General features: G+C 38.7%; 1 protein-coding gene across 6 annotated transcripts in view; it reads right to left on the reverse strand.

Annotated features, from left to right (window-relative positions):
- Positions 1–1,156: 1,156 nt before the first annotated feature.
- Positions 1,157–27,787, reverse strand: part of GK (glycerol kinase) — a 71,409-nt gene continuing 44,778 nt past the window's right edge. For 5 of the 6 annotated variants that reach the window (XM_040633238.1, XM_040633224.1, XM_040633232.1 and 2 more), the window contains 10 exons: positions 25,765–25,807; positions 25,210–25,290; positions 12,616–12,694; positions 11,716–11,812; positions 11,115–11,199; positions 10,455–10,575; positions 10,201–10,344; positions 8,058–8,138; positions 4,145–4,231; positions 1,157–2,298 (listed from right to left, as the gene is read on the reverse strand). In XM_040633238.1, coding sequence (XP_040489172.1) covers positions 2,288–2,298; positions 4,145–4,231; positions 8,058–8,138; positions 10,201–10,344; positions 10,455–10,575; positions 11,115–11,199; positions 11,716–11,812; positions 12,616–12,694; positions 25,210–25,290; positions 25,765–25,807 — 829 coding nt within the window. In that variant the 3' untranslated portion in view covers positions 1,157–2,287. The remainder of the gene's footprint in view (positions 2,299–4,144; positions 4,232–8,057; positions 8,139–10,200; positions 10,345–10,454; positions 10,576–11,114; positions 11,200–11,715; positions 11,813–12,615; positions 12,695–25,209; positions 25,291–25,764; positions 25,808–27,787) is intronic. The other variant, XM_040633246.1, reaches the window with a different exon arrangement.

Here is a 27,787-nt window from a genome sequence, read left to right on the forward strand (position 1 = left end):
TGACTGTGATTTCTGACCTCACCAGGTATTTTCTGGATGCTGAGATGGAACAGTGTAATCCTTTCCACTTGCATGATTAAGGTGCTCATCATTTCAGAAACTACTTCCTAGGCTCTTGGTCAGTCCTTCAGAGTGTGCCTGATTAAGGGCTAACGGTGGAGTTTTATGTTTCCTGAAACATCCTTCTGGATTTAACTTTGATTTTAAGTTCTGGTCTATAAATGAGAAATGCAAGTAAGAATGAGGGGTCAATTTATTTTAAGTCAATTTATCATTAAATACCAATGTGCACAGTTTCAAACATTTATAAATATTGCAATTTATAGAAAATTAATGGAATCTTAAAATTATTTGAACAGTGATTTAACAATTATTTACAATGAACTCAACCGACTTTTGTAGAAACATAATTATGTTTAAAAGTACCCTCATCACAAAGTAATAATTTCACAGTACCTTTCTATAATATTTTTGTCACTCAAGTGGCAGCTGCATCAATAAAACTCAAGTAGATTGAATAATTTAGAAATAGCACAATCAGAACCGCAAATGCCAGCTACTATTAATTCCAAACAAAACCAAACCTTTCATACTAATATATAAATATTTTCCCATTTTCAGCACTGGTTGAAGATAATATCAGGAGGCAGTATTTTCTTATTTGTAGTAAACAGAAATTAATTTTAAGATTTTAAAAAACTGACAATAAGATGCTAGATTAGGTAGGTTTTTTATAACATGTAATACTAAATATTTTGAGAAATTCTTGGTTTCACTGGAAGCCATTTCTAATTGCAAACCTTTCTTCAGTTGTACTAGGACAGTAAGTGGAGATAATTCTCTGTGATCCCAAATAGAAATTCTACTTACTTACCAGCAATTAATAACATATATGGATAGAAAGAGATTCTTGGCTTTATTCCCAAGGTTTTCTTCTACTTATGTGTTTACACTTTTTTGCTATCCCCGCAAAAGAATCCCAAATATGTCTCAAATTATGTCAAAGGAAGATAACTTTATATGGACTAGTGTTTGTTTGAAAACATATTTACCGTAGAATTCCACAGTTTTGCCTTTTTCCTTTTTTAAAGACATATATCCAGCTAAAACAATTAAATAAAAAGGTAAGGTATACGAAATATAGTTGAAGTCACAATAAAGTACATTTTCATTTATTGACATAGAACATATACTTAAACTTTAAATGCTGGCTCTTTAAGAAAAAGTATCTCCTTGTAAATATGCATAACCGTTGCCCAAAAATGTATACAGTGTTTTCCCCAAAATATTTATACACATAGTGGTCCACTTAAGACCAGCCCCATTATAACGTACTGAATACAATGTGCTCTGAATTTATAAATGGGCTACCCTCTGTATATAAAATATATAGGCATGTATGTTATACATACAAAGTAAGAAATATAAAAAGGAGAGATGAAAAGAAAAAGTGTTCTTCCCGGAAAGATCCAGACAGAAATTCAGTGTAATTAGTGAGATCATGTAAAATGTACTCTTAATTTATAAATGGGCTGCCCTCAGTATATAAAATATATATAGGCATGTATGTTATACATACAAAGTGAAAAATATAAAAAGGAGAGATGAAAAAAGAAAGGGAAAAGTGTCCTTCCCTAGAAGACCCAGACAGCAATTCAGTGACATTAGCGAGGTCATGTAAAATGTCTGAAGAACTTCAGTTTTGGCAAATACCTTTCTGGAAAATATCTAAGCTATGAGAGTACTAAATTTCCGTTTTAAGAATTTAGTAGAGGTGTCCATTTAAACATTCAGGGAAGATATTGTGGTCTCTTTAATACGTAGAAAAGAGGACTTTTAGGGTCTGTTAAAAAGAAACAAAACAAAAAGCCACTCAGTTTTAGCTGGTTAGTAATCACCCCTTAGTCATGTGTGTGTAGTGCAGAGAATCAAATCCTAGGTCATCAGCATTTGAGTGTTTGATGAAAGATTCCAATGAAGGACCTGAAATCTTCCTAGATCTCAGAGGGAATGGGGCAGGACGCGATGGCAAAGGAGGGGTCAGCCCCCAAGGTGGCTGGTCCAATCTTAACTCTTGATGTTAAAAAACACACCAAATGTTTCTATAGAATTCTTTCTGCTGCATTTTCTTTATTTCAAGCCACAGGTCTACTTGGAGGGTCATGCAGCAAGTGGCTTATAAATAAAATCAGAGTCTATGAATAGTGTCATCACATTAAGAGATAATTGCTGGATTCTCTCATTAGGCAAAGAGCTGGCATCTTTGGAATCCATGAGTTGGTATCATTTACGGGATACCTAAAATGGGGGACAAAAACCACATATATCAATAACAACATACATGCGACTTAGGAGCTAAGGCAACGAAGACTATTCAATCATCTGAGCTACACATTCCACATGATTTCTAAATACTGCCTCACAGTTAAAATGCAACAAATATAACTAGGCCAATTCCAAAATTAGCAAATATTAACACTATTGCTACTTCTTTACCAAGGCAAGCTATTCCCACCGTTCTCAAATCTCAGCATATGTTACCAAGAGAGAGAACCTAAAGATAGTAACCATATCCATTTGGAAGCCCAGGAATTTAGACAAATAATGTATCCTTTAGCTTAGAGATAAGCTATATGTCTCAATTTTGATAGAGAGTAGGCCTCTTCACCCTTCATGGTACCAAGGGGGAAACAAGAGAAAAAAAAATCAATGAAAACATTCAGTTGCAATATTTTTACCCCCTTTCCAAACCATCATTATGCAGCCAAAAAAACCCAGGATAATAAAAAAAATGATAGAACTTTTCTTAAAACAACTCATAAGTTTCTTTATAAACCTAAATCACTTATTTTTGGATTATCACAATATTTGGAAAATATTTTTGGATATCCATTTTGGATGTTTTGGAAAAGTACGGTATTTGGACTTTTCCAACAAACTTTTGCAAGAAGCAGAAAGAAAACAGACATCTGTGAATTCTGTATAGACTTATGTATACAGAAGCCCTTCAGAAGGTAGAAAGCACTAGTACCAACGTAAGGTATTGTTTTTATGAAAGCAGATTTGAATAACCTTATCCCAAATATGAAGGATACTGAAAATGGTAGTCTAGTTTTCAGTGCTCATGCCAGTAACTCATATTTTATCATTAAAAGATAATCTAATGTTCTGCTCTGGTAAATAATTTTCATTCCACCCTTATATATAGCTTTACAGTAATGACGTCAAGCTGAGTTAAGGCTTGTCCGATGTCTACAATCAGATGTTCCCTCCGTATCAACGAAGTTTCCATTTTACATGTTAAACCCAGGTCAACATCTACTTAATTAAGAGAAATAATTCAACCCTTTCCCTAATTATGAAGATTTAAAAAACATTTCACTTTCTTGGTAACATGGATTAAGTCTTTGCCACATAAGCCCTTAAGCCTCAGTTGAAAGAAAAATCGAGCTATCATCAGGAATAGCTCCCCAAAACGATTATTACGTTTAAATGATCACAGGTTAGGCAACGTACTTCATAACATGCTTAGCAGTTTTATTTTTCTAAGAATATGCAAAAGTTAATGTGCAACAAATAATTTGTTTTAATTTTGACTCCAATTATTTTAGCAATAGTTTTTAAAACTTCATCTCACAAAATATATTCTTTTAACTAAAATAAAAGCAACTATACATGTTGCCCAATTTTAGAGTTTTCCAGAGACTCTGCTAACATACTCTGGTGGAAACTCTTAGCAGAACTGAAATATTTAGACTTGCAGAGCAAGTTTTCTTACGTATGTTTGAAAGCCAATTTAATTAGTGTCAAAAATCATACTTTTACGTTCATCTGTCACTCTGAAAGTCCTTTCATGTAAGCTCTCACAGCGGTACTTTCACTTCTGCTTCCGGCCGCAGCTGACAGCAGAAGGTAGCCCCTCAAAGAAACTGCCATCTACTAACAATAAAAGAATTAAGCAGAGCCACAGTCCTCAATTCTGACTGCCCCGAAAGATTAATTGGTCTAACAAATCAGACCTTTCATGGATTTTCCAGGTTCCTCAGCACAGGAAGAATGAAAAACACTAAACATTTTCTGCCAAGTTATACACAAATACATTAGCGCTAACTAATAAAATTGTCTAATTTAAAGAGTAACTGACCTGAGATGTACCTTGCTCCGATTAACATTACCATGCTACTCACTATAAAAAAGCCCAAGGGTAGACTACAGAAGATACTAGGGTCACCTGTGGTCATCCAAGTAGAAGGGAATTCCAGTCAAGCAAACCAAAAGAGAGACACATAATTACAATATTTGTGTTAAGAATCACATGACAGCAAAACAAAATAAGTTATAAAAATAGTATATTCATAAAAGCTAGCAGAGTTATTACTTCAAATCAAAAATATAATCAATATTGAAGGCTTATGACAGTTAACAAACAATACGGATAGCATGCCACAGGTAGCCAAGAACATAATACATATACGAACCCACATAAGCCTTCTACTGGCAAAGCTGAAGAGAGTTGATGGAGAACTTTTTGGGAGGCTGATTGATTTTAGCTTTTTTGATTCTTACCCCAAATATACTAAATGAGCAATCCAATTCCCCCAAGATTCAAATTAGAGATCCTTTAGCTATCAGAGAAGAGTTACGCTGGTCTACTGGAAATGAACTTCAAACCCTATTTTTGCTACAATATTGGTTTTGTTTTCTTTTTTAAACAGAATTTGCTACGTAAGGAAATGCACCTCACAATTAATATTACTGTAATTTAAAAAACTAAATCGTAAAGGGGCACCTGACTGGCTCAATCTGTGGAGTGTGGGACTCTTGATCTCGGGGTTGTGAGTTCAAGCCCCATGTTGAGTGCAGAGATTACTTAAAAATAAAATCTTAAAAACGAAATCGTATGAATCCATGTATTTTTAGAAAGATTTTATTTATTTATTTCAGAGACAGAGCATGAGCAGTGGGAAGGGCAGAGGGAGAGGGAGAAGCAGACTCCCCGCTGAGCATGGAGCCCCATGCAGGGCTCCATTCCAGGGCCCAAGATCAAGACCTGAGCCAAAGTCAGATGCTTAACCAACTGAGCCACCCAGGCAGCCCCAAATTTTTTAAATTCTATGTATGTATGTACGTATGTATGTATGTATGTAAACTAGATACCCAACATGGGGTTCAAACTCATGACCCCAAGATCAAGAGTCGCAAGTTCTACCCATTAAGCCAGCCAGGTGCCCTGTGAATCCACATTTTTAAAAAATTGCCTGAGAATATGGTTGTGTTGGTATTTTCTAACCTAACTTCTGTCAAAATCCCTTCCTTTAAAGAATATTCTTTATACACATATGCTTTGCTTGAATTTAAAAATTATGTATCTATATTATTTAATGCTCTTTAAAAAAGAAGCATATTCAAACTTAACCTTCAAGTTTTAAGAATATACAACCACTGGATGAAAGGGCTTCAGTGAAATGCAGCTAGCTAAAGATTTGCTATGGGCATAGTTTTTGATATAATAAAATGACGATAGTCATTTATTTGTCTTTTTGGGAGAGGATTGTTTTTTTCCCTTCACTATATACTTCTTTCCCTTAGAAGATAGATTAAAAGAGGGCTATAAACCATTTTTCTCCATTTTACCACTGCTTATGTTATTTCTCAGATAAAACCAAGGTTTTCTTTTGTTTCCATATTTGTGGAGACCACATTTTAATTTGATTTTAGGAAAGGGAACAATATTCTTGTTCTTTTAGAGCAAGCCATCAGTTATGCTAAGTTCCTTTTTTTTTTTCAGTTAAGCTAAGTTCTAATCACTAATTTCCTGATGCAGCTACAGCGAATTCTAGTTTGCAAAGAGAACCCCAAGGACTATCTGCATTCACAAGTCCTTACCAATTTAGGTGGCATTTATTTCTAAATTTCTTTTTATTTTATTTTTTTTATTATGTTCAGTTAGCCAACAGGTAGCATTTATTTAATGAAAACATATCCCTTTTGGTCACATGCACAGACACACACTTATTTGTTATTTGATAGCTGTACATTTTAAACCAATTTGACCTGTTTTCCAAATGTTGTTTTGGTGTGTTTGGAGTACAAAGCCAAGCTTATCATTTATGATAAGATCTCTCTAAAAAGTATCAAATCCCCAATCACTTCTACAACATTTTAAACACATGTCAAAATGTATATTAAAAATTGTTTACAGTATATTCAAATAGAGTTAGAAATAAGAAAATGAATATGACTGCTTCAAAAGTGGCAAAACGCTTTGGAAATTAAGCTAACATAATATTTCCCCATAAATTAAAGCAATTTAAAGAGCATGAAAGACCAGGTAGCAATTTTAATACCCTTTCAAGATTATCAAAATAGGATTCTATCTGTACTGCTACTATTATATAGCTTATTGATATATAGTTATATATAGTTTACACTACTTAAAGAAATACAATTAGCATGTCACTAATTGAATATAATTCTGAGTTTATTACACAGCTTAGAGACTCAATATTATACATTAGAGTGTGTTTCATAAATCTAAAAAATGTACTGCAGTCTGAAACAAAAACAAAATGTGAAAAATCTAAAACTTTCAATAGCAGAAACTAAAGAAATCATGCAATTTTCTTGCATCAACATTTTCTTATGTTTTAAATTCACTGACAGTAAGGTATGCAAACAAAGTGAAAATGATCCATTGGTTATTGTGGGGATTTTGCAATTAAAATTGATCTTCAACTGCTAGCTAGTAAGAAGTGCGTGTGTGTGTGTGTGTATGTGTGTGTGTGTGTTTGTGTGTGTGTGGCACTGTGGTGCAGGGAGGGACAAAGGGATGAGGGTGCCATTTAAAAAAATCCAACAAGTCAACGAAATCATAGGACTCGACTTCTCATCAGCCAATGATTAAGGGCAATTAGAACATAAATCAGGGTCCATGTTGTATCGCGCACAGCAACTAGCACCGGACTAAGAAAACACTTACGATTGAGAAGTTTTGTTATAAAGGGTCTCAAAATCCCAAAAGGTCTTAGTAAGAAAAGCTTTGCCACCATTGTGGAAAGGAAACTGAATCTCAGAACAAAAGTTTTAAAGAGAAACGATATTAAGCTTATTTAGGAGGAAAAAAAGCTTCAGGTAGGGAACATCCAGGACTGAAAATACACATCAGTGATCTGCGGTAATGGATAGTTCCAGAAGTGTCTCCTAAAAGCCAGATACAGTAAAAGTAATTCTATATTCACTTTTGGGTTGGAAGGCAGGTAATATTTCATTTAAAAACTCTTCTCCATTAAAGTTTATGCTTCAATATATTATTGGAGATTATTCTATTTATTATGTTCTAAATCTTCATTTAGCTAATTAAAATATTATGGCATTTTAGGCATGTTTAAGTCTGTTTAATTATCAAGTGCATAGTAAAGGCAGCTTCAGGCTGTCTACGACTGAATGGTTTACTTAAGCTCAATACCTTCCTACTTAAGTGATTGAAAAAACTAGTTTTCTATTTTCTGCCAAAAGCATTTCCCAATCTATTATGACACTTCTAATTTACTATTTGGTACATTTCTTCCTCTCTGATTCCAATGAGTTCTCATAATGTACATTCACTAAGAACTTGGAATCAGCCTAGGAAGTAGAAAAATATATTCTGAAATTAACGTAAGTTTTGGTTGGTTCAGGCCATGAAGACAGCCTCCCAAAAAGGTAAAAGAAGACACTTAAGTGAAAAAAAAAAATAAAGAAAAGGAAGACTCTAGTTGATTTTCTTTTTCATTGAGAAGAAAGAAATAGTTTTACTTTTAGAAAGCTCAGTTACCCACTGAAGTACCAGGAAAAAACTAATAAGGAAAAGAGAGGGCAGGATAGAATTAAGTATATATCTATCTGATAATTTACATTTAATGTTTAGAACTTTAAAGTGTTTTCAAAATGTTAGCAACTCTGGACACATGATAATGCTTTTCTTCAGAGCAGCCTTGCTAACTGTAAATGGTTAGATACTTAAATAAGTTATTTAACATACTAAGGCAAAGCGGCAAGAATAATAAAAACATTTTTACCACTTTCTGAAGACTGAGTTGTAACCCAACCCACTGACTTCATCACGGCTTTCTTCCATGTAGAGTAACGAATTTCACTTTCTAGAAATAGAAGGTAGGAAAAACACACATCTGAAAAGTAGTTTACGGAGATAGTCTAAGCACCATACTTATGTTCACTCAGCATTTTCAACAAATTGTGACATGTATTCAACTGGCATGGGGCTTTACCAGAACTCGGATCTGGGAGAGATACCTGCTGGAAGGCGGAGGGGAAATTCAGCATGGTGTGCGGGGTGAAGGGAGACTGGGAGCCAGGCTACCTGTGAAGACCAGGCCATTCCCACACAAGTGGTGATGAATTAGAGAGGGATTCCCATTGGATCTGTTCTCTCTTCCTTGTGGGGAGGAAGCGGGGGAAGCTTGATATACACAGAAGGGGTATACTGTAATGTGGAAAGACTAGAAAGAGAATTATTAGTCGGTCTAGCCAAAGGATTTAACAAGTATTGATTTCTCACAGGATTCAAACTGCACTCCTGTGAGGCAGGATTTTTTTTTACAATGGAAATGCACAGTAAGAGGACTAAACAGAAATGGGCACCGTTGGTGTGTCTACCCACACACACTCCTCCTAGTTATACGGGGAGGCATGCGGGAAGGCATCCCTGTCAGGCCTCCCAGCCTTTCCACAACACCTGAAGCCCGTGACACCTGGGCGACACTGCTCAAGCATCACTCGCTTCAGAAAGCTTTCCAGGGTCCCACTTATGTCCCTCCACCGTCTTCCCACAGCACTTCCCACACATCTCAGAATATCAGCCACCACAGCGAACTGTCATGGCTTTGCCTGCCTCTCCCAACATACATGAGTCTCCTGAAGGGTAAGGACTTTGTCTTTTTCATCTCTACATCCCCACATCAGGACAATTTCTGGCCTGTACTCGGCTCTACAAGTTTGGGGGAGAATGAACGAGTGGAGCTGCTGAAGGGAAGGACAGCTGACATAACTGACCAGCTCTGGGCTAAGGCCTTAAAAAATGGCAAAGAAGGCTGTCCTCAGAAAACAGGAAAACCTTTGCTCAAAACTTCTTTGTTTTAAGAGTGGGATTAGCATCTGGAGACCATATACTCACTCTGAACGTTATTTATTAAAAAATTGATTTTTTCAGAAGTAGAATATTTTTTGAGCTCCCATTTAATCCAATATTAAAAAGTAAAAATTATAGGTAGCATATCAGATTTTGAAACACATTTCTACATCAAGTTACATGGTATACTGTCTGACTATAAAATTACTAGTGTCACAATTCATTTTCTTGTATGTGGGAAGGAATAAAATTAAGAAGTGCTGGCTTAGTCTTCCAGAAAATTAAAGAGAAATGCATTTGAAAGCTTATTTCCCAGTAGTGCAAAATCTACTTTGATATGATTTTATACATAGGTTTTTAAAAAGTTATAAAATCAAATTCGATATATTTAAAGCCTTATTTCTGTACTCACATTTATTTCAATTTAATCGATGCACTACTGTATTTTAAGAAGGTGTCGATCAGAGCTTGTGGCTTAGCTTAGCTCGTTAGGATAGTGAATCAAGTATCTGAGGCTTGTTTATTTACACTGTTGCTGCTTTTGTCAGGCTAGCTCTGCTGGGCTTATAAATTATCAGGATGTCCCTTAGGCCAGCTAATCATGTCCTGAAACTGGGCCACGGGCACCAAAGATGGTCAGCTCCATGGCTGATCTATCTCCCTGCTTACTTTTTAAAAAAGGCTATGTTAGCAAGCTAGAAGCAGTGTTATCCTTCGGCATGAAAAGGACTGTAAACAGAAGTGAATGGCAAAAAAAGTGATTTTGAAAGTTTTTTTTTTATAATAAGGAACTTTTACCCCCATTCATACTCAGTGTACCCCAATATGCTTAGTAGCCAATCTAACATCGTAGCATTTGCTATTTTACTTGGTTTCTGAACTTAAGAATAAACAGAAAAGCAAACTCTCTCTCCTTTCCATGGTATACCACTAAATTTACATTTTAAAAACTATTTTAAGTAATCTCTATACCCAACGTGGCACTGGAACCCACGATCGCAAGATCAAGAGTCGCGTGTGCTCTACCAACTGAGTCAGCCGGATGCCCCTAAATTTTCATTTTTTAAACATACCCTCAGCATTGATCTGGGGTTCAAACCGCTCCATTGTGACTGCTGATAGATCCTCGGGTTCGAGACTCCAAACGCCAACTCCTTCTGCAGCCCCTGCTGCCATGGCAGCTCCCAGGGCAGTTGTTTCGGGCATCGAGGGCTTCACTGAGGGAAGATGGCGACATCAACATCTTTGCAGTTACATATGCCTAAAATACCAGTTCTTCCCTAAGAAATATTACTCTCGAAAGGTAAAGGAATGAAGGCTTACTGACCTACTGGGATATACAGAATGTCTGCTTGCAGCTGCATAAGAATTTTGTTGTTGGTCATTCCTCCATCTACCTGCAAATGACTGAGTGGAATTCCACAGTCGCGGTTCATGGCATCCAAAATCTTAAATAAACCAACGCAATGAACGTAATTCAACTACTATTCCATAGTGACATCTCTGAAAATGGCAGTCTTCTACTCAAACACCCTCAGGAGCTTCCCAAAGCCTACAGAATCGAATTCAAATTTCTTATTCTCATCTTCCAAGCCTTCCTTCATGCAGTCACGCCAACCTTTCGTCTCACTACCCTTCTGCCCGCACCCATAGAGCCAGCCATGCCAAACACCCCAATTTTGCACGCTGGTTTCCTGCCTTGATGCCTGTGTTTGTGCTATTTATTTCCTTCACCTAACATGCTCTACTCAACATCCCCCTAACTGTAAAACACCCAGTGCCTGGCAGATGACAGGAACTCAGAACGTAATGACAGCTAAGAAAAAGAGGAGAAACTTGTGTTTATTAGAAGAGAGCTTAGGCAGGCTTAATTTTTGATGAGGTATTTAATAATGAAGTATTTAATAAATTTTCAGCATTAATACATCATTTGTTTGAAAGTGATAAAAGTGGATGAAGTACAAGGAAAAAAAGCCATTATTATTACCTCCCGGGTTTGGAAACAAACAGCTTCTAATGCAGCAAAAGCAATATGGCATTTATTGGTGAACTGAGTGAGCCCACAGATGATCCTAAAACACACAGGAAGATTTTTCAGATTAGAGTGGAGTACACGAGTCATCAATCTGAAATGCTGTGAATGTGAAAAGGCTGACTTTAGTAGATGGAGAGGATCAGGGGAAAAATGCACATTAAAAAACTGGACATTCACTGAACAGCTTGGAAAGTCCTTATGGTCCACGATCCGCATCCACATAGGAAAAAGTCCCGAATCCAAGTGAACAGATGACAATCAGGCAACACCAAATCAGAATTCACCTAGACGATGTCCCCTGGGTACGTAAATGGCAGATGCCTTGAGATAAAAGAGCATAACACCAACACGGATGTGGCGGGCTTACTGTCAGATAATTTATAATTTCTTGCCATTTAAAGGTTCTGAAATGAGTACTCTCCTAACAGAAAAGGTTTCCTCAACACTTTAAAATCATTTGAAAATGGATAGGAAACTAGTAACTCATAAGTTACTAGCTCATTTAGTACATAAATCAAGCCCCGTAAAAGCATACCTCATATTGACTTCTTACCCTCTCGCACTGGGCTCCCAGTAAGGTGCGTATAACCCTGAAAACGCGGGGACGAAATAGCAGCCATAAGAAGTACCTACTTCTTTAGCAAGTTTTTCTAATATTAAAAAAAGAGAGAGAAACAAAAATCACTCTAAAATATTCTATTACTTTAGTCAATAAATATATCTGTATAAAAAATTAGGACACGGCTTTTGATTTCTCACTCACTAGTAGAGCAAACGTTCCTACTTAAAGATGTAAGCTAGGAGCGACAGAAACAGACTGCCCCACATGGAACACCTCCCACTACAATGTGACCCAGGCCAAGATGTAAAGGAACTGGATAGGTTTCGTTAAGATATTTTAACTCATTTCCACTATTTCTAAGGTCATTGACTACGAGATGAAAAAGTAGCCTTCAGCGTGGCCCCAGTAAGAAATGTGTTTCCAATTGTCTCACCTTCAGGCTGAAGTAAACAAGTAGAGGAAAGGGGGCCTAGATGAGTTCAAAAACAACCATCCGCACTGAAAATAGCCATAGTAATAGTTAAATGATAGGCACTGGGGTTTGAATGCTCACTCCAATCTAAGAGTTAAAGTTCTTTCTCATCATCAGACAAATGTAACTGGACTACTTTACTTGCAGATTTTCTGGCCATCTTTGCTCTTCCATTTTATGCTTGGGTCATTTTTACGCCCTCCCTTGCCAGTTTGTTAATAGCCACCACTAATGATGTCAATTTGTTGTTTTACAAATGTTCACAAAATAGTCTTTTATGTATAAATCCAACTCATAAGAGGAATCCATACCATTTAATGTCACATATGGCTCAAAGTACAAGTATTAACAGACTGCAAAGGTAAAATATTAAAAATTTTCATTCTTTAGATTCTAATGCTTTGTTAGAACATACTCACCAATTTCCTCTGAGGTTTTTATAATTCCAAGATTGTCTCTTAGCCAGCGAATAACAGCACCAGCTATAGCTACAGAACCCTACGAAAGAAAAGGAAGCCCAGAGGGAATATACGTTATCACTATAAAAAGATTTTATTGAGCATTTCTCAAGGTATGACACTCCAAGATGGATACAATTTTAAAATGCCAACTTTGGGGCTTTAACAAATATCATAAAGGAGGTCTAATACAAACATAGTTTTATATAAGTCTTTAGAGAAGTTTTCTCATGAGTCAGGCCAAGAAGTGAGCCCTCCAGCACACCCCGGGCCTGTATAATCTGTTGTTCTATGGACTGGACCGAACCATGAGGTAGATTATCGCCCAGAAAGCATTCCCGCCTTATCCACCGAGTTATCAGGAGAGGCCACATTAAAGGTTTTTTTCAAAACCATTTCCTGTATCTAACAGTATATTAAATCAAGCAACAGCAACAAAAAAGTTAGCGAAGAAGCTAACTACAAATTACTCAACAAAATCACCAAGGGATGGGGAGGCGGGGGAGGAAGCTGTGGCAATAAGGAAGAAAAACACACACTTTGGAGTCGGATGATCAGGCGTTGAGTCCAAGTTCTAGTTTTTTTTTTTTTTTTTAAGATTTTATTTATTTGACAGAGATAGAGACAGCCAGCGAGAGAGGGAACACAAGCAGGGGGAGTGGGAGAGGAAGAAGCAGGCTCATAGCGGAGGAGCCTGATGTGGGGCTCGATCCCATAGCGCTGGGATCACGCCCTGGGCCGAAGGCAGACGCTTAACGACTGTGCCACCCAGGCGCCCCCCAAGTTCTAGTTCTTAACTGCTGTGTGATCTTAGGCTGATTAGTTAGGCTTAGTGACCTCCGTCTCATGACCTATAAAACGGCGGTGACTATCACCTTAAACTACTGTGAGGCTTGATATGAGCATGGAGGGGAAGGTTATTACTGAATGTAAATATTAGTTTCATGAATTTTTTATGTGTTAAAAAAGTATATCCAAATTCCACTGACTGATGAATGGACAAATAAATACAGTATATCCACACAAGGGAATATTATTTGGTCACAAGAAGGAAGGAAGTTCTGCTATAACGTGAACCTTGAAAATATTATGCTAAGTGAAAGGAGCCAGTCACAAAAGACCGTAACGTGCACGATTCCATTTATAGGAAATGTCCACAGTAAGCATATCCATAGAGACAAAAAGTAGACGACTGGTTGCTTAGGGTTGGGGTGGCGTGGTTATTCTTTGGGGTGATGAAAATGTTCTAATGTTTGACTGTGGTGATGGTTGCCTGACCCTGTGTATACTGAAAACCACTGAACTGTATACTTTCAAAGGGCGAATCATGCGATATGTGAATTATAGCTCAATAAAGCTATTATAAAAAGATCCTGGGGGGGGGGAAGTACCAGCACAAACCATCAGGAATTTCAAAAAAAGTTTTTTGGTTCTGATGTTTTATTCATATAGATTATTAATGTAATAATTACTTCCACAGAGTCACCCCAAACAAAAACATCGGGTGATATTAATTGCAGAAAGCAGAATGGTTTTTTTATGTGTTGCCTACCTCCCTGCCTCTAATTCAATTAACTGAATTACAAATGGTGACCCCTTCTTGCTGTCAATTTCCAGGATATAAACAAACTGGACGTGGAATATGATGATTCACTCTACCATTCACAGCTTCTATGAGAACAAGTCACTATATGTTACTGCAAAGCTACAGACTACCACAATTATTCTCTTTATATCTATATAGAATATAGCTATTCTCTTTTTAGCTATAAAAAATTACTGAGGAAGAGATCTGACATCGCTGGGCAAATTTTTTTTTTTTTAAAGATTTTATTTATTTATTTGACAGAGAGAGACAGTGAGAGAGGGAACACAAGCAGAGGGAGTGGGAGAGGGAGAAGCAGACTTCGTGCCGAGCAGGGAGCCCAATGCAGGGCTTGATCCCAGGACTCTGGGATCATGACCTGAGCTGAAGGCAGACGCTTAACGACTGAGCCACCCAGGCGCCCCTCGCTAGGCAAATTTTCACCAGGCTTTAAATGGGAAAAAACCAATTCAACAAATACCTTGAAGAGACTCTAACCCACTGTCTCTTTCTGGAGAAGTTTTCAATACACTTCCTAACTTTGATATGTTATATATTTAGGTACTTAGTGGAACCATCAAGGAAACCTAAAGACTTTAGAATTTTACTCTCAAATTTCCTTTCGAAGCAAACAATTCAGAGATGGTAGCTGCTAAAAACAAGTAAATGTGTAAGATTTTCTAGACCAGCACTGTTCAGTAGAAATATAATGTTAGCCACATACGTAATTTAACTTTTGTAGCTATCATATTAAAAAAGTAAAATGAGACAGGTTAAATTAACTGTAATATACTGTGTTTACCCCAATATATTAAAAATACTATCACTGCAACATGTAATCAATATAAAAATTATTGAGGTATTTGATTTTTTGGTACTAAGTCTTTGAAATCAGGAATATATTTTACACTTACAGCACATCTCAATTTGGACTAGCCACATGTTCCTAGTGGCTTACCATATTGGACAGCACAATTCTAGATCTAATTCAAGAAACAGGTGTCCCTTTCTCTTTATACTCTCAAAAGACACTGGGCCTAAATTGCATCTAACCAAGAAACGCAAATATTTTCAGTATTTTTAGGTGAGTAAACTAATGAACTTCAAACAGCTGCTGGGGTGGAAGTCTAGCGGAATGGTTTTGTGGTTATCAGCTAGTGGAACTTTATACTTTGGGAAACCGAATGCCGATGAACCTCATTTCCATTGAAAAGGCAGCATGCTATAGGCTTAGATTTTTTTTTTTTTTTGGAGAGGAAGCAATATTGTTTTAGCAAAAGGAATATCAAGGTTTATTTTTTATTATTTTATTTTATTTATTTGACAGAGAGAGAGACAGCCAGTGAGAGAGGGAACACAAGTAGTGGGAGTGGGAGAGGAAGAAGCAGGCTCCCAGTGGAGGAGCCTGATGTGGGGCTCGATCCTGGAACACCAGGATCACGCTCTGAGCCAAAGGCAGACACTTACGACTGAGCCACCCAGGCGCCCCAGGAATATCAAGGTTTTGAAGAAAAGTAAGTGGTCATGAGCCAGAGGGCACTACTTAGATTGAAACAAAAGAAAAAAAAATACAAAACCACTCTTAAGGCTCCAGAAAAAAATTATTTTAAATTTGGTCATCAGAAGTATATAGGAGTGTTTGGTTTTAAGTGAAAAAATAAATTCAATGTAAGAAAATAAAAGGTAGATTAAAAACACTTATCTGAAATAAGAATATTATTTTGGCACCTGGACATAACACATGGTTTTTAGCCTTCTAAAAAATTAATAAAAATGAAAGAAACCTCCAAATTCACAAAAGATGTGGTCTTCTGAATTCAGAGGCAGGGGATAAAGTGGAAGATGGTATATTACTTTCAAGACAGGCAGGAAAAACAGTACAGGAACAGAAACCTAAAATGATAGAAGGTGACGGTCTACTTGCTATTAAATAAGTTATTGTCAGTTATATCCTAAATATAAAGATCCAATACTTTAGTGTATTGTCTACAAATATGAATGAACTCTCATTCGAAGGCATGACCTATGAGAAAGGTGCATGCAAGCTGAATAGTTTTACTCTAAGAAAGACATAACAGAAATGAGAAGGTATAAAGAAAAATAAATGAGATGACGAACAGGACAAGAAGAATAAATCATTTAAAAACTAGGGGCGCCTGGGTGGCTCAGTCGGTTAAGCATCTGCCTTTAGCTCAGGTCATGATCTGAAGGTTCGTGGGATCAGGCACACATCAGGCTCCCTGCTCAGCGGGGAGTCTGCTTATTCCTCTCCATCTGCCCCTTCCCACCCCGCTCGTGTTCTCTCTCTCTCTCTCTCTCAAATAAATAAATAAAATCTAAAAAAAAAAACCCAACTAAATACATAGTCTGGAAAGTGGAAGGCTAAGAAACAGGCTATGGGAAGAGCAGATTAAAAATAATGAAGTAGGGGGCACCTGGGTGGCTCAGTTGGTTACACATCTGTCTTCAGCTCAGGTCATGATTCCAGGGTCCTGGGATCGAGTCCCACATTGGGCTCCTTGCTCAGCCGGGAGCCTGCTTCTTTCCCTCTGCCTGCTGCTCCCCCTACGTGTGTGCCCTCTCTCTCGCACAAAAATAAAAATCTTTAAAAAATAATAATAAAAAAAGATTCTCTCTCTCCCTCTCCCTCTGCCCCTCCCCCCACCCCTGCTTGTGCTTGTGCACGCTCTCTCTCTAAAAATAAATAAGTAACAAATAAATAGGGGCACCTGGGTGGCTCAGTCGTTAAGCGTCTGCCTTCGGCTCAGGTCATGATTCCAGGACCCTGGGATTGAGCCTTGCATCAGGCTCCCTGCTCGGTGGGAAACCTGCTTCTCCCTCTCCCACTCCCCCTGCTGATGTTCCCTCTCTCACTTTGTCTCTCTCTGTCCAATAAATAACTAAAATCTTTAAAAAACAAAAACAAATAAATAAATGATAAAGTCGATCTGATGTAATATCATAGCAGGCAAATATACTTTTCCTCGAGAGCTTCTTGCCATGAACAGTCTCCATATAAAGGAGATAATTCAGGATTGGGGTAGTTGTATATCAAAGGCAGTTATGGTTAAAATCAGTGGGTATGGAGAAAAATTATGTAAAATTAAGATTATCCTTAAATTGCTTAAAATCATCCATTAGGCACGGTAAATATAGGTTTGTGTATATGACAGTAATATGTATCTCTGTATATAATTTATACTGTACTTAATTTGTATAAGATTATGAATGCAAAATCTAACTCCATAGCATTTTTAATTGCATAGGAGAACAGAAACCTAGAGTTAAATTGAGGAGCATGATTTTTAAAATGTAATCTATATTGTTAATACTTCAGTAATAAGGGAAATAAGATAAAAAGCATTTACTGCTCAGAAAGTATACTTTCCAAGAAGGTATATTACAAAAGTCCATGAACCACGTTTACAGGCTGTGGCAGACAGATTCTTAATGAAGGTGGCCTCCATTGGTGCCCACCCCTGGTGTTCATGCCTGTGTGGGAGCCTCTCTCCTTGAGCACGGTGGGACTCAGGACTTGCTTCCAAGCAACAGCACGTGTCAAGGTGATGGGAGGCACGTGATGAAGTATACGTGATCAAGCTCTATAAGATTATCATGGCTGTTGTCTGGACTCTCTCCCTTCCTTGCTGGCTTTGAGAAAGCAGAGGGGTCCTCTGCTGGGGTCTTCATGTGAGAAGAAACTACAGGTGGCCTCTAGGAACTGAGGGCAGCCTCTGAGCTGACAACTACCAAGGAACTGAAGACCACAGTGCTACTACCACGAGGAACTGAATTCAGTCAATAATCTGCGTGAGTGGGCCCGGAAGGAGGCAGAGCGTTGGATGAGACCAGAGCCTTAGCCAACACCTCAACTGCAGCCTCGTGACATAAGTGGTTGTACGCCACTTATATTTGTGGTAAAACTGTTAGCTAGCAATAGATAACTAACACATAGGCTCATACCAAAAATGGAATATCTGGCTTAAGAAGGATGAAAAACTCAGGGTGCCTGTGGCTCAGTCAGTTACACATCTGTCTTCGGCTCAGGTCATGATCCCAGGGTCCTGGGATTGAGTCCTGTGTTGGGCTCCCTGCTCAGCGGGGAGTCTCGCTCTCCCTCTACCCCTTCCCCCTGCTCATGCTCTCTTTCTCTCTCCCTCACTCTCTAATAAACAAAATCTTTTAAAAAAAGGATGAAAAACTCTAAAAAGGAAATCTCAATGCTATAATGATAAATCATATCAAAGAAGAGATGGGGGAAGAGACTTTTAAAGAAACCAAGAGGGCCTATACAGAAGCCCTTTTTGAAACTCACATTTAAAAAGACAAAAATGGCATAAGATCTGGTATGCAGACAATATTTCCTGAGTATCTAGTCCACGCGAGCCTGCTGCAACAGAGTGATGAGGCAGACAGACAAGTACCGTGGCCTCAGGGAACTTGCATCTCAGTGACACAGTACAGAACGTGGAAGTCTCAAATCCTAAGTAATCTCGACTTCATAAATATTAAAGGCCCCCAAAGGATTTCTGTTTTGTGAAATAATATTTAGAAAAAGATAAACAACAGAAGGGAGAAGCACAGCTTAAGGAAGATGGTGTCCTATTAACAGACGGCAGAGAAAAGGCAGACCTACTCAACTGCTCTATTTTGCTTCAACCTCTTACACCACTAAGAAAAAGTGGGGGCATCTGGCTGGCTCAGTTGGTAGAGCGTGCAACTCTTGATCTCCAGGTTGTGAGTTCGAGCCCCACATTGGGTGTAGAGACCACTTAAAAATAAAAAAAAAATCTTTAAAGAAAAAAAGGAAAATTTCCTAGCGAAAGAGTGGGACAAATTGAAGCAATTTAATAGGAGTTTAAAGTCTTAGAGCAGGACGTCTGGGTGGCTCAGTTGGTTAAGCGTCTGCCTTCGGCTCAGGTCATGGTCCCAGGGTCCTGGGATTGAGTCCTGCATTGGGCTCCCTGCTCAGTGGGGAGTCTGCTTGTCCCTCTGCCTGTTGCTCCCTCTGCTTGTGCTCTCTCTCTGACAAATAAATAAAATCTTAAAAAAATAAAGTCTTAGAACAACTCAAGGATCATGTGTTCCAATTCCTTTTTACTGATACTGAAAATAGGAACCTAGAGAGGTTGACATATCAGGCCCAGAGGAATCACATGCCAGGGAGAAGAAAGGGAAAAAAAATTCTCTTGGTGATGTCTACATCAGAAATGGTGAGTTTGCACTTTAAAAATCCCCTCCCTCCGCTCTAGACACAGAGGCTAACAGGGTAAAATGTAAAAAGGGAACACCTAAACAACACATGCTGACTCAAATGCCGAGCCGGGTCGAGGCGGCCAGAAGCAGAAACGCACAACTGAGCAGGGCTTGAGACCACAAGCATAGGGGGTTCTGCTTCGGTTTTCTGTATGCGTCAGGAAGCAGGAGTGGGGGCCAGAAACCGGCTCCTCCAGAGGAAAGGGGTCCAAAGTGGCTTGCGTAAGACAAGGAGGAGAATCAGCTTCAATGCTTGAAGCCAGGGGCTAGGTGGCGCTCTCCTGCTTGTGTACAGAGAACTATTTGCTGACAAAGGCCTCGGCTTAATAGAAGATGAGACCGGAAGTAAAAATTCCAAAACACGCGAAGAAATTTATTATCACGAAATCAGCCCACAAAACTTAAGAACCGGAAGAGAATTCACTCCACTCTGACAAGGACTCTAAAATAAGTCACTGCTGGAAGAATTCAAGAGATAAATTAAGGCATGATTTCCATTAAAAAAAAAGCCATGAAATCATTAATCAAAAGAAAAGAGAAATAAAACAAGATCAGGTGGATATGAACAAACAACCAGTTAAAACTGGTGGAAATGAAGTTACTTAAATGAAATTTAAGAGTGTAATAGGGGAGATCGACTCTAGAAGAGACAAGAGGAGGAGACGACTGTAGTGGACAGCGTAGCTTGCTGCCTCCACTGTGAAAAACGGTTTGCGTCATCCACTCAAAGGGAAGATACACATAATCTACCGCCTGCAAATTCTACTCCTACAGCAAGATGTATACAGGAGAGGTATACAAAAATGTTCATAGCAACATTTTCTATCAGAGACGAAAAGAGAAAACTAAAAGCTCATCAACAGTTGGACAAATACAAACCGTGGCATTTTCATATGGTGATGAAAAGGAATGACGTCAAAGCTCTACGTAACAACATGGAGAAACCTCACAGATGTGATGTTTCGTGAGAGAAGCCACATCAAAAATACATACTGTATGACTCAGTCTCTCTCACTTTCTCTTTTCTATTTTTAATATACGAAGTATTAAAAACATGTAAAACTCGACTCTGGTATTGAGGGTTGCACATATTTTTTAATAAAGATTTTATTTGAAACAGAGCACGCGTGCAAGTGGGGGGAGGGGGGAGGGAGAGGGAGAAGCAGACTCCCCACTGAGCAGGGAGTCCAACTCCGGGCTCAATGAGGGGCTCAGAGCCAGGACCCTGAGATCATGACCTGAGCCGAAGGCAGGTACTTAACCAACTGAGCCACCCAGGTGTCCTGAGGGTTGTACATATTAAGTGTTGGAACTATAAAGAAAAGTAAGGAAGTGATTATAATAAAAGTCAGGGCACTGGTGACCTTAGGGGAGAGAGAGAGGCTGTGAGTGGGAGGGGCACACAGGTTCCTGGCCACTGGCAGTACTCTGTGTCCTGCCCTGGGTAGCGGATACATGGGTCTTCCCTTTATAATCATTTGTCAAGCTGTACATTGATATTTTATGCATCTTTCTGTATGTGTTTTATATTTCACAATAAAAAAGTTTTGTTTTGCTTTGTTTGTTTTAAAAAAGAATTTGGAATGTAAGGTATAGGTAGGGAGGAACTAGCCAGGAATGCAGCACAGAGAAGGGGATGAAAAATACAGAAAAGAACAGTTTAGAGTCGGAGACATGGGTTGAAAGGTTCCAATATCCACACAATAGCTATTGCAAAAGAGGCTGGAGGTAATGGTAGAACAGCATTAAAGAGAGAACTGCTGAGGATTTTCTAGAATTGAAGGCAGATGTCTATCCAATTTATCTAACAGGATAAGTAAAATCAAATCTAAACCCAGGCACATCATAGTAAAGTGTAGAACATCAGTGATAGGAACATGTTAAATACCCCTCATCCCCAGAAAATAAGCCAGGTTATCTGTAAGAGAAACCACATTTAGATCAGAGGTCTCATTAGCATAAAAATGGCCTGAAGGGATATACGAGAAACAAAGGGTTTCACTTAAGATTTTATACCCACCCCAGAGAGAGGGCAAAATAAAGACAAACCTAAAAGGAACAAGCTTACCACCCAAGGCTCTTATAAGAGAACCACAAAAGGATTCCCCTCTGCAAGAAAAAAATGGGGGGAGGGCCATAAAAGGTTTGACCTCAAAGAAATGATACTGGACACAAAAAATGATAAAATAAGCCATTAAGTATGGTTTACTATCTACTGATAAGAAAATACAACTAATTATTGCCTGCTTAAGAAAAAGGGGAGGGGCACCTGGGTGGCTCAGGTGGTTAGGCGTCTTGGGCTGAGACTCCTATCTCAGCATTGAGTTTGAGCCCTGCGTGCCTGGCGCTGGGCAAGGAGCCTACTTAAAAAAAAAGAAGAAGAAAAAGGGGAAACAAAAACTAAACTCAATGACAGGATTGCTGGTGGAGGTGCCAGAGGAAAAGCATTTGAGGTCATCATCATGGGTGGGACATTCAAATTACTAAACAACTCTGAACACTGCTAAGAAAATATATAATTAAATAATACACTTTTTAAAAGTAGGCTCCACACCCAATGTGGGGCTTGAACTCATGACCCTGAGATGGAGTTAGACTGAGCCACCCAGGCACCCTATGGTTAAAATAATATCTTCAAAATTTAAAGGTACCCAGAAAAGAAAAGAAACCCAAAACAACAACAACAACAACAACAACAACAACAGGAAATGCATGATGTTGCTTCCAAATCAGCAGAGGGATAATGCACGATTAAAAGACTTAAGATGTACAGCTAGAGTTTGTTTTTAAAAAATGGAAAGTCTATTTTTCTACCTCAGATTGCCAACCCTAACAATCTGCCAAATTAAAGAAATGATTATTAAATATACACTTTGTAAGCACTTACAAAAAATGGAAGTTGTGTGACCAAGTGGGATTAGCAGGAATCTGAGAAAAAGTTTTACCAATCAATGTAGCTTCATGCTTTGCCCTCTTTTTTTGGTTTGGTTCAATTTTTTTACATGTCTGTTAATTGAAACAAAAAGTGAGAAGATGCAGGGAGAAAAGAAAAAATCCTATCTACTACTGTGAATGTGTGTGTGTGCGCATGTATGTAAGTGTGTATGTTGTGGCTCATGTAGGCTGCTAGCTTAGCAGAAGGCACATATCCGGGATGCACTGAAAAAACTGGACTTGGGAGAATGAAGATGGCAGAGGGTTGGCCAGGGGTCTAGATTTTGATGTCCAATAACCTGAATTTTTATCCTGGATCTGCTACTAACTAGCTGTCAAAAGTGATCATGGCCAAGTGACTCCAATTTCACTTCCTACTCTCAAATGCCTTGTGAGGACATAGCGAAGCCTGTTGTCTGTCAGTCTAATCTACTGTCCCTCTCAGCTTTAAAATTCTCTGAATCTTTTAAAAAACTACATGAACTGAAACAAAATCTTAAAGCATATGTTTGTTAAGTTTCCAGATGATGCAAAACTGGAAAAGTAACAGAGTAAAGAGTGAAAAAGAATCTAGACTGTGTCACTGTAGGCTGAAACCACTATCATGAAATTTGACAGGAAGAAGCAAAGACCTGAATATAGATTAACAAAAGATCTGCAGGGGCATCTGGCTGGCTCAGTTGGTAAAGAATGTGACCCTTGATCTCGGGGTTATGAGTTCAAGCCCCAGCTTGAGTGTAGAGATTACTTAAGAGGAAAAAAAAAAAAAAGATCTGCAGAAATACAGAATGGAGAGGATGTGGCATGACAGTGAGTCATTTGAAAAAGAGCCAGATATTTTAACACCTGCTCCGGGAGCCCATGAAATGGTGGGGTTATTAGACTAAATTAATGAACTCTCAAGCTAGAGTAGCAGAAGCAGTGTTTATGGTCAGAGAGGAATAAATCACACTAGTTAGTACAAGTCAGATTACACGTAGAATATTCTGTTCCATTCTGGAAGATTCTGACAAACTGGAATGCATCTAATGAAGGGAGTCCAGAACTAGAAAGCATCCAGAAACCATATGACATCGGGGCACTGGGGAAGTTTATCCTGGAGTAGAAAGACCCAGAAAAAGCAATAGCCACCCCCTAGTATTTGAATGTTCTTGACAGTTGATCCAGGTCTAGTGGTAGAGGTGTTAGTAAGAAGCAGTTTTTGGTGCTATCTTCAAACAGAAGTTGGAGGGCTATTGGTGAAGGAAAGAAGAGAGAAGGCTCTTCGTGTTGGGAGGGAAGTTAAGACTAGGTAAGCCCTATCCCGGAGGCCCTTTCCAGGTCTAAGCCATCTCTACTTCTAAATGACTGACTGTCTCCAGTATAAGGAAAAAAGAGCAGCTTACTCACTTGCTACAGGTAACTTTTAATACATAGTAGATATTCGATGTGCCCAGCTCTGTACTAAGCACTTTCCACAGGGGGAAACTGAGCAGGACAGGGCTTATAGGAATTCAACTTTTGAAAAATGAGATGATACCATTATTACGCAGACCAAGTGTTTCCCAAACGCTTCTATTAACCATACAGAAGGGGTTGGAGGAGAGAGAGCACAGTGCTTATGTCAGGAGGGGGCAAGAAAAAAATTGAAATAAATTCTTCATGCTCTAGGCAGAGCAACTAACAAAATGTTTGAACTATAAACAGAAGTCTAACACTTGTGACCAAACTATTATCAGATACTTTAGGAAACAAGCCTCAGTAAGCCTTCAGATCAATTGTATATTTGTACATTTCAAGGGAACCATTTAAAATGAACTGTAAAGAGATGCCTTTAAGAAATGTATGGGGGGGATGGGTGAAATGGGTGAAGGGGAGAAGGAGACACAGGCTTCTAGTTATGGAATCAGTAAGTCGCAGGAATAAGAGGCACAGCATAAGGAATACGGTTAATGACACTATAATAGCGCTGTATGGGACACATGGGAGCTGCACTTGTGGGGAGCAGAGTCGAATGTGTAAGCTTGCTACATCACTAAGCTGTACACCTGAATCTAATGTCACATTGTGTGTCAACTATACTCAACAACAACAACAAAAGAATGTGGGGTGCCTGACTGGCTCAGTCAGTAGAGCATGTGACTTGGGGTTGAGTTTGAACCCCACATTGGGTGTAGAGATTACTTAAAAATCAAATCTTAAAAAAAGAGAATGTATTTGATCTGATAAAAAGAACTCTGCTTCTTTGACCTTACCAATAAAAGTTAGTAATGTTTCTAGTATAAATTCACCATGCCCTACAGACAGACTGGTATATTTCTACTAGAATTTACAAATGTGTTTGAAACAAATACTTCTGCTGAAACATAGCATATATCTCCTCACTTTCTTCCCCACATCAAAATCGGACACAGAATTCATTTTTATGGGGAGACACGTGAAGAGATTTCCTCTGCTTTTGCACCCAGTGGCTCTCTTTGGAACACTGGGGCACTGTAGTTAAAAAACACAGAATTTTCCAGCTAACAGAAATACTTGGAGAGCAAGTCAACCCCTTCATTAAACTTCAGAGATAGAAAATCTTACACTGCCAAGTGGCTACGAGGTGCCACAAGGGACTGGTGAAAGAACCAAGGAGCTCATATACTCAAGATCTCCTGGGAGTCCTGACCCCAGCTCAGTCCCGGGTTCCTTTCACTCAACCAAATGCCAAGAAAAAACCCTGAGATTTTTCAGTTTTCATGATTTTCACTGGCTTTGATTGTTTGCCATACTACTCATATTGATTGAAAAGTACTTACTTCCAATGCATAATACACTGGTTTGTCTCTGCCAAGCTTGTAAGCCACTGTGGTCAGAAGGCCATGCTCAGAAAATACACACTGTAGGAAAGAGAAAAATATTTCAGTAGCCCGGAAAATAAAAAGATAACAAAAGAATATTTTTTAAAGGTAAGATGACCTAGGTACAAAAATAATTCAATAAATATGTAACAATTAAAAAAATAAATATTAACAGTCAAAATTACCAGTATTAAGGACAATACATTTAAACAGTACAAAATGTTTATCCTTTGTTCCAAATTAGATTTGCATTAAGAATCTGACATGGTCCTAGTATAGATATTCCACCAAAAATCAAAAACACATGTAAAAAATACAAAGAACCTAAAATAGTTCTTACTAGGGCCACTTAAATTTAGTGATTTTCATCATTTTTATAAAGCTCTAAATTAAACCCTAATAAAGATTAAACAAAATCTGCAGAATCATAAGTAACTTAATAGCAAATTATGCTCAAGCATTATTTATATGAAGTTAAAGAAGGCTTTCAATCTTTTAATTGGGAAAACCAACCTTGCGGCCTGTATTACATAGTAAGAAACAGCCTGTTCCATACCTATAGTTGGGGGAAAAATGAACAGTGTGACAATTTTATTAAAAATAAATCATGAAACATCAATAATACAAATCATTTACAGTGATGTACAATAAGTCATTATCTTAAAGTTCTAGAAAAGTTCCAAAAGTTAACAAGCATCACATACTCCTCTTGGAATAACATTTTAAAGACTAAGTCTAGAAGAAAACGTACTTAGTGCAATCCTAATGGAAAACTGCAAGCATGGTATTCAATGCCTAGTCACAGCCCAGGGCTGTTTATAAAATACCACCAAATGACAACAAACTCTAGGTCCAGTCCCCGTGATATTGCTACTAACCCACGTGGAATGAAGCGTTTCACCGGCTGGGCCTGGCTGCATAGCTCTATCATTAGTACAATCGTGAGCTGAGAAACCCTGCTATCTTCTGGCATGGAGGGGAGGCTAGGACCAGAGTGAGGGAAAGTGGAGATGGAGCTCGGCAACCGGAGTGGCATAGAGGGGAAAGCTACTTAAAGCCCAGCTTTCCCATTCTCTCTGCAGGCCACGGCATCCTAACAGGTGGGAGAGTCAGAGCGAGAATGGAACATGGCAGCCATGGAAGAACTGAATTTATTTTACCGCAGCCTTGTAAGTTTAAGCTTTGGACTCTGCAACAAGTCTGGCATTTGGACATGAGTGAGTAGTTTTCATGTGTGCCAGGCAGAGGAGTAATCCAAAGTGATACCAGTAAGGGTCACAGGGAAACAGTTTTCTGAGGAGCTGGCTGTGACTGTCACCCCCGGCTCTCTACAAACCGTCCTGCCCTAGCTTGGGATTCCCTCCCCACGGGCCTTGCTGCTGTGCTCTTTGATATTCCAGCAGGTGGGTGAACAGGGAGCCTAGCTCAGGGGCAGGCAGAAGGATCCCAGCAGAAGCCACTACAGGTAAGCACGAAGTCAGCAGGCCCCATCAGGTGGTGTGGGGCAAATAGAAACCGAGGGCAATTTTTTCCAGCAAACATTTTTCCAGGCACTGCTGTTGTGAATAAGAATTAACCCAAGACATCCTATCTCTTTTCACTCAAATATATTCTCTGCCTGTAGACAAACAGCCAACACATTCAGGGAGCACGGGATTAAGGAATACCCACGTTTTTAAAGACACCAGGCAACTAACACTAGGTATAGGTAATAATACATTTACGAATGAAAACACATAAATCACTACGCCCTTTTACTTCCACGATGCTGAAAAAGCTATATATTTTAAGTTAATCTCCTTTAAAAAATATTCTTAAAAATGGATTACCTGTTTCACACTTTTTATTTTATTTTATTTTTTTAAAGATTTTATTTATTTATTCGACAGAGATAGAGACAGCCAGCGAGAGAGGGAACACAAGCAGGGGGAGTGGGAGAGGAAGAAGCAGGCTCATAGTGGAAGAGCCTGATGTGGGGCTCGATTCCATAACGCCGGGATCACGCCCTGAGCCGAAGGCAGACGCTTAACTGCTGTGCCATCCAGGCGCCCCTGTTTCACACTTTTTAAAGGAGAAATCTGTACCAATTTAGCTCCCATATAAATACCCTGCATACCAAAATAGTGGCTTCACGATATAATCCTAGCCTCACTTTCTACCACCGCCCTACCTGAATGTGCTCCACGTGCCCTAAACAAAGTCCTCCATTTCGCTCTTTGCGTATTTGTTCAGTGTTCAGTGCACTCGTCAATATAGCTCCTTCTTTAAAACATCTCGTTATTAATATGATCTTTTGCAATTCTTCTCCCCTTCCTTTGAAACCCAAGAGCAGTATTTCAAAGTTTCTTATGGTACATAAGTTCTGACTTCTCAGATGATTGTCTGTTTGTCTTCTCTCCCCTCAGGAAGAGAAATACAAGCCCAAAGATCTTACGATTTTTTTAAAAAGATTTTATTTATTTATTTGACAGAGATAGAGACAGCCAGCGAGAGAGGGAACACAAGCAGGGGGAGTGGGAGAGGAAGAAGCAGGCTC

Source organism: Ursus maritimus (genome assembly GCF_017311325.1).
Source record: "Ursus maritimus isolate PB19 chromosome X unlocalized genomic scaffold, ASM1731132v1 scaffold_X1, whole genome shotgun sequence".
NCBI lineage: Eukaryota > Metazoa > Chordata > Mammalia > Carnivora > Ursidae > Ursus > Ursus maritimus.